The sequence below is a fragment of the Bidens hawaiensis genome, unplaced genomic scaffold (assembly GCF_021521415.1).
Source record: "Bidens hawaiensis isolate Kalapana, Puna unplaced genomic scaffold, B.hawaiensis_p1.1 tig00010384_1, whole genome shotgun sequence".
NCBI classification, from domain to species: Eukaryota; Viridiplantae; Streptophyta; class Magnoliopsida; order Asterales; family Asteraceae; genus Bidens; species Bidens hawaiensis.
In genome coordinates, this window is record NW_027491789.1 from 47,720 (window position 1) to 55,439 (window position 7,720).

The 7,720-nt window shown below is 34.8% G+C and overlaps 2 protein-coding genes across 2 annotated transcripts; both read right to left on the minus strand.

The window, feature by feature from the left end:
- Window positions 1–1,301: 1,301 nt before the first annotated feature.
- On the minus strand, window positions 1,302–2,713 carry LOC143535032 (putative F-box protein At1g47790). Its single transcript, XM_077029374.1, has 2 exons — window positions 2,231–2,713; window positions 1,302–1,901 (listed from the first exon to the last, which is right to left on the minus strand). Exons 1-2 carry the CDS (start codon window positions 2,711–2,713, stop codon window positions 1,302–1,304), a joined length of 1,083 nt encoding a protein of 360 aa, XP_076885489.1.
- A 4,479-nt stretch (window positions 2,714–7,192) lies between these two features.
- LOC143535034 (F-box protein At2g14710-like) lies at window positions 7,193–7,720 on the minus strand. The gene has a single exon (XM_077029375.1). It carries the CDS (start codon window positions 7,718–7,720, stop codon window positions 7,193–7,195), a length of 528 nt encoding a protein of 175 aa, XP_076885490.1.

The window sequence follows — 7,720 nt, forward strand, 5'->3', positions numbered from 1 at the left end:
TCATATTCTCATTCTGATCAAAAGCCCTAAAATATCAATATGAAATTTGAAAAAAAAATTAACATCGTTAATTTTTTTTAACGGAGGTCCAATGAAAACAAATAGTGTGAAAATTGGGACCAGTGACAGCTATTTTTAAAGTTGGGATTATTATCGGCCAACTGCACTAAGTTGGGATTATTAAAATCCAATTTTCCTATAAAATAACTATATTTTGGATGATAGATATAACTACATCAGACTGTGTTATTGATTGAAACAGTAAAATAAACTTTACAAAAAAACAACTACCATAACCCTTTAAATACTAGACCTAAACATAATCCAACCAAGACTCAAATTCTTAACTAATAGGAATTAATGAATTATCAAGCTTAAAAGATAAACCAAACCTATCTATCTAGACTCAAATTCAAACTAACCGGTTGACCAGTTTTAAATACAATCAGAATAAACAGACATTTCAAAAAACCTATCTATCTAGACTCAAATTCAAATTAAAAGGACCAATACGCCCTAGGGTGTGGTGCGCTTTTTATAACAAAGGTTGTACGACATAACTAAAGAAGCCTTATATTGATTTCGGTTTACACTTTGCATAAAGTTGGATTAGGGTTAATGACTCTGGACCTCAAATGTTTTGATGAAACCAACAAGTATTGTTCAAATCAAAGTATAAACTATTTTAGTCTTTATCAAACAAGAAGACAACTAATGTCTATATGCAAATAAAAGCACTAACAAAAGCCAAACAAGCATAGATCTAATCATCCACCGGCCGGCTCTCAAGGAGGGCAAGTTGGTCAACGGACAATGGCCCGACACCCCGTTAGGCTGAAAATTTTTTTAAAAGAAAAATTATACATATATATATAATATATATATATAAGGGTTTAAATAAAAAACTATTGTTTTGTGAGAAGTGTGAGAAGACTTTAAAATAAAATACACCACCTAAATAGAACACTATACCATGTAAATAGGAAACTATACAACTTTTATAAACTACCAATCTCAACCACTAGATCCTAGATCCAAGGGTCTACATCTATTCTTATGTTTCTCACAAAACTATTGTTTTTTACGTTAACCCAACCCTATATATATATATATTCATGAAAAACAATACGTATACTTAATGTTTAAACTGAATTACACAACCATTAGCTTGATCTAGCGAAAATACTATTCATGGTGAGACAGAGGTTCGATTGCATTATTGTTATTTGATAATAAATATTGTCTTTTCAAGAAAAAGGCAATTGAACAGAACTAAAATGCAAAAAAGTTGATGCATGGTATTACAGGACCACGACCTTTCTCCGAATGATAAAATCAGAGTTATTAAGCAGAAGTAATGATTCCGTATAGGAGGTCATCTTGAAGGCCCGACCATAAATTCCAAAACCACTAATGCTTTGTAAGCGAGGTTCATAAACTTCAAGTTCTTTTTCATAATAACAAGTTTTGAAGAATTCAAGTATTGGTTGGCCATTCTTCTGAAATCCTTTTATGTTATAATGTCGCCACTCAGTAGTAATTGAGAATAATTTTGTAAACGAAGATTTTGGAGCACCATTTTTCAACATCATCCATACGTCAAGAACATGTTTTCCCGCATCATATTCAGGGTAGTCAAGCACAACAAGAGGCCCATTGAGCTTATATATGCCAGGATATTTCCACCGGCTTGCAAAACTATCTATAAGTTCTATTTCTCCAAATTCTTCACGTGTCAAGTCAAATGAAATAATCCTATAATACTTTGTACCCCAGTCATAAGCAATCCAATGAATAACCCCATCTACAACGGCCTGTGGGTAATAAAACGTAAGTGTTTTATAAGGCAGATTCCATGATACACTCCTCCAAGCCCTAGAGCTTAACGTGAAGCCCTCAGCCTGCCAATTATCAGGTGTAATATTAACAATCTTAATGTCGCTAGTTTGAGGACAAACCCCAAAACCAACAAAGAGAAAATATTGATCCTTTTATATATAACACAAACCGAACTACATCAGGATAACGGGTAAGCGAGCAACAAGCTGCGCCGCTATCCCCTTTTGAATCGCAAAGCCTATTCTACTAAATATAAATCCTTGGTTCCTCGGGCTCTGCGAGTCACTGTGGACCACCTTCTGCACCCGCTCCAAGAAGCGAACCGCCTCGGGAGCTAGGGATCCAAAAGTGTCGAAGGCAACAACAACAACTGACGGATTTCCTAATTGACGGATTTCCTAATTGACGGATTCCTAATTGAATCATGAGCATATAAACCAACAACAATTGAATCATCAGTTGGCAACTCTATACCAACAGATTTCCTAATTGACGGATTCCAAATAACCATGAGCATCATTCTATCCTTTCCAACACAGTACAAACCATACGAACACACCAATCCGTGAGAGGAACCGCGCAGTGATCCAGCGATCATGATGCGGATCAATGTGGGAGAATAAATAGGGGCCTTGGGCTGTGGAAAACTATCATCATCAACAATCGATACATAATAATACTCAGAATCAATTGTGTACCCTATCAGCAGACGATGCGGCTGAGCCTGGTTGACGCTGTGATCGGTGATAAATTCAGAGCTATCGATAAGAGACATCCATTGTTTTGAAACCGATCTGAATCGAATAAGAGATTTGGTATGAAGAAGACGCTTGATGATTTCCACTTGGATATCCAAAGGAATGTTAGTGGACATGCAAACTTTAATTTTGATTTTAGGGTTTCAACTTTATGTTTTTATATTGGGTTGGACTTGGTTTAATAAGTTTGAACCACCAATTATTCATAGTCCAAGTGGTTTAAATAGTTTGAACCAACTCCAACGTGTGTGGTTTAAGTTTAAAAACTTGCATGTGTCCATCATGAGTTTTTTATGTTAGCCATAACTTGGTTTGGTCCGGTCCATCGAGCCTATGGTGGATCGGTATCTTGGGAACCAAGTCGAGCACATTACTTGGACTATAAGCTATTTAATTAATTGTTTAAATATGTTTTTACTAATTAGTAATTGAGTATGATAAGAAGTTTGTATTCTAGTTTAATTAGGTTTTCATGTTTAAACTAGTATATATACCCGAGCTCATGGGTTATATCATTATGCAATGTAATTTTTCGAGCTAATGAAAGTTACAAGTATCGAGCTTATGATCTAAATATTATTTGTGTTTTCGGTTCTGGTTACCAAACTTCATTTCGTTCAAGTTTAAGGTCTACTATTAACTTCCTTCAAATTTTTATTAGATTATAATCATAATGACCAAAATACTATACAAGGATTATTTGTGTAATTAACTCAAATTGTTAAAGTACACGAACGACTTACGTTATTTACTCAATGATAAAACATTAAAAAAAACTCAATGCTACTTCACCAACCAACGAGTTTTCTTCTACGTCGACCATGAATAATAATAATAATAATAACAACAACAACATCGAACTCCTCCGCCACCAAGATTTCATCTAATTCGTGGCCACAGTCTCAACATATCCAGTGACCTGAAATCGAATATCAGTTTATTGGAGTTCAGTATATGCGAGGATGGATTTATTTCAAGGGGTGAGGCATTGTAGCATCTTATAGTTCACATATGAATTATAAAGCTTTAACTAACTTATAATTTTTGTAAGGATAAATGGGAATTATGGATTAAGAGGTGTAAAAAGTTTTGAATCTTGAATTCGATAAGACACTGTAGAGACTTTTGGTAACAAAATTCCTAGATATCGGAAGCAGTGGCGGACCCAGGATTTTTTGCCAATGGGGTCCCATATTTTCAGTGTTCAAATTTTTCGGGTCGGTCGTTGTTCATGTCGGGTCGAGGAGAAGAACATAATAAAAAACAATATCATAATAAAACTTTCTTTTCAATCATCACTACCTGAACGGGTCAAAATGGGTCGGGTTGACACATAAACACTTTGTTTTCCCTTTCTTAAACATTTTTGAGATAGAACCTAGATCCACCCTTTCATAAGCATGTGTTGAAAACCATTAACTTAAACTAGTGAAAAATAAAACTGATATTTTAAAGTGTTTGAATGTTTCTAAAGAAAACCATGCATAAAGTTGAAAACAATGATATGTATTTTAGAGGTGTTTGAATGTTTCTAAAGTTATCATTGCAACATTAGCAATCAAATGATTGATTAACACTAAAAATTAACACAAAAAACCAAAAACTGAGCCTTGTAAGACTTGAATCCATGACCTTTCAAAGATAAAACAAGGGACTTTCCACAAGACCAGATCAACATTAATAGTATGGGTTCCAAGTATTAAATCTTATGGGGTCCTCAAAAAATTTAATATACCGCTTCTAATAAATTTTTAAAAAACATTGGTGTCCCGGGACCCCGATCCACACTATGTGGGTCCGCCCCTGATCGGAAGAGCATTTATATTTGACGTAGCTTGCGTTTAATAATCAAAGTGGCACCGAGGTGTGAGGCGCAATTTACTTATACACACGCACACATCACACACACATATTTATTATTTCTCATAGGTTTCAAGCATTAGTTACAGAAAAGAGCACCGCCTTTTATGAACTTCTATGGTTGTGTGCTAAAGCGCGCTTTCTCAAACCAAGGATTGCTAGAGATGATGGAAAAAATTAAACTATGGGAAACAATTATATTTATTAAGTTGAATGTTTGTGATATTCGTTTTTTTGATATTATAATATGTTATAATTGAATTCAATGTTAATATTCGTCTTTTGTTGATGCACATATACAACACAATGGATTTAGAAGTTAGATTAGTTTAAAAACTTTTGAAAGACATCTAATTGATGAATTGATGCAAAATGTTTTTGGTGATCAATGGTGGTTCAAATGTTGATCAAGTGTTCCAATATATAGTAAACCAATATTAAACTGTTCATATATCAATCTAAACTAAAACGCGTCAAACGTGCCAAAAATATAGTGAATTAAAGTTAAATGGGACAAAATAAAGACAACTAAAATGAAACAATTATTTCATAGTCTATGTCTAGTATTGAGTTTGAATTTCCATTGTTTTGAAACCGATCTGAACCGAATAGAGATTTGACAGGAAGAACACGTTTGATGGTTTCAATTTGGATTTCAAAAGGCATATTGTCAGACATGCTGACTTCGATTTTCTTTTGCTTTTAGGATTCAACTTACAAACTAACGGCGACTTAGTATATTTACTAAGTAAATGGACATAGGGATAAAGTTTGTAGGTCCTCTTTGGATGGATCTAACAACTTTACTCGGATCAATCCATGTTGTTAGCTAGCAAAAATCACTAATAACACTCGGATCTCAGATCTTAGTTTGTAAAATATAAGAAAGAAAGGTAGAAAGTTAGGTAGGTGGAGGTGTTTGGTGAGAGAATTTCTCTTTATTTCCAAGTGGGTGTTTTGAATTGTGAAAGGTTGATGGAGAAATAGGGTAAAGTGATGACCCTTTTATATGGTCCTCATTTCTCTAAGTTTACATAACATGGTTACAAAATAAACGTACTAAGGTATGTATTACACCGACTCTAAGCAAATATAAAGACATACACAATCTTAAAACTAATATAAAATATTGGCCCTACAAAGTCAAGAATATATACCATCGAATTAAGCAACTAAAGTTTCTTATTCGACCAACCAAATTGACCTGTTTTTTTCCTCAAAAGGGCTGGTTTAACCTTAGCCTAGTTAGACCCAATCCACGTTGACGTTAAGACAAGTTATACGGACTGCGCGTGACCCAGCCGTTTCCTGGTCTTAATTCCGAGATGCAAACATATACTATAAAACTAACTTCCCTTTTTCTATTAAATTATATTTATAATTAGATAATTTTGCGACAAGTTAACCCCATGTTGACTATACGGGGGCGAGATTGTCACCTATGCGATTAGCAGTATAAGGAATGTATAGATGATTCCCAATTTAAAATAGGATTAATGTAAAAAGCAGACAGAATCATAAAAATAGGATTGTTATGACGCATACTGAAATACGGCAACCATCATCTATGACTTAATCATAGAATCGGGGTGAATACATCTTGAACGGCAAAACATAAGAGCTATCATTCCCAAGATCATTGATGTGTTTTGAGGAGGGATCATAAACTTTCGGTGTTGATGATACACAACCATCATTGGTATATATGTTTCGTTATCGCCTCTGCATTCTTCCTGAATCCAACTATTTCAAAATATATTGAGCCGTCTGATTCTTTGATACTAATTAATGTATAGTTCTGTAAGTGTGGTTACTCATTTTCATATAAATATCGAACCACTAGAGACTTCTTAAACTTAGAGGTTGTTAGATATTTAGGGATAATTTCTAAGACTACGATAAGTATAAGCCAATACGATGATCGTTTGTAGAGAATGATTCAATAACTAGAAAGCAAACATGTTTCTCAAGATTGCTTAAATTCAATGCATTAATATAACTTATGTTCTGTCTTCATACAAATATAAAGGAACACGAAAAAACAAAAACAAAAAAACATGAAAAAGTTTAAGATTAACAAAAGGTAGATGCAAGATGATATACGGACAATATTATCAATGACTTAATCACATAATCAGAGTGATTAAGCAGCAATAGTGATTCTGTGTAAGAGGTCATCCAGAATGAGTAACCATAGATCCCAATACCGTTGAGGTGCTTAGAGCAGGGATCATAAGCTTCAAGTTCTTTTACCTTAGTGTTAAAATCAAGACACCGCTCCAGTTTAATTATCGGTTGGCCATTCGTCCTAAATCCAATTATTCTATAAATTTCCGAAGCATTTGATGAATTATCCTGAAAGGTAAATTGTTTGGTAAAAGACGATTTTGAAACACCATTTTCCGACATCATCCATGCATCGCAAACTCGCTGTTCCCCTGGATAACGTTTACGGTAATTAAGCACAACAAGAGACTCCTTGAGCTTAGATATGCACAGATGATAATCAGGGCCCACTAAACTATCCGGAAGTTCTACTTCTCCAAATTCTTCACTTTCCAGATCAAATGAAATCACTCGAGAACGAATTAGACCCATAATAATAGTATTTGAAAGACGACCATACTCATGAGCAACCCGATAAATAACCCCACCAATAACTTCATGATGACCAATCGGAAAGTGCAATGATTTGAACCAGGAGTTCATTAATACACTCCTCCGAACCCCAGAGCTTAATTTGAAAACCTCAGCATACCGATCCATGGAAGAAGTTTACGTAGTTCACTTGTAATCATGACAATCTTAAGGTCACTAGTTTTAGGACAAACACCAAAGCCAAAAACTTCACATGCAGACGGCACCGATATACCAACAGATTTCCTAATTGATGGATTCCAAAGAACCATCACACTCTTCCTTTGATCTGGACGATAACCGAGCAAGCACACCAACCCGTGAGAGCAATCTAGCATTGGTTCAACCGTGGCTGAATTAACAATAGGGAAATCAATAGGGGAAAACTTGTGGTCAGGGAAACAATCATCATCGGCAACTAAAACATATTTTTCCTCACAAGATACAGATTCTCTGTACCTTATCAACAGATGATACGGCTGAGCCTTGTTGTGACGAGTGATGAACTCAGAGCTGTCGATCAGAGACTTCCATGGTTTTGAAACCGATCTGAACCGAATCAAAGATTTGGTAGAAACATGTTTGAGGATTTCCTCTTGGATTTCGAAAGGAGTATTGTCGGACAT

Bases quoted from the DNA above. Each gene is read 5' to 3' on its own strand.
- LOC143535034 (XM_077029375.1), bottom strand. From the start codon at position 7,720: ATGTCCGACAATACTCCTTTCGAAATCCAAGAGGAAATCCTCAAACAT.
- LOC143535032 (XM_077029374.1), bottom strand. From the start codon at position 2,713: ATGTCCACTAACATTCCTTTGGATATCCAAGTGGAAATCATCAAGCGT. The intron at 1,902-2,230 runs GTCAATTAGGAA...GATAATTGGCAG, and splicing joins ATCCGTCAATTAGGAAATCC to GCTGAGGGCTTCACGTTAAG.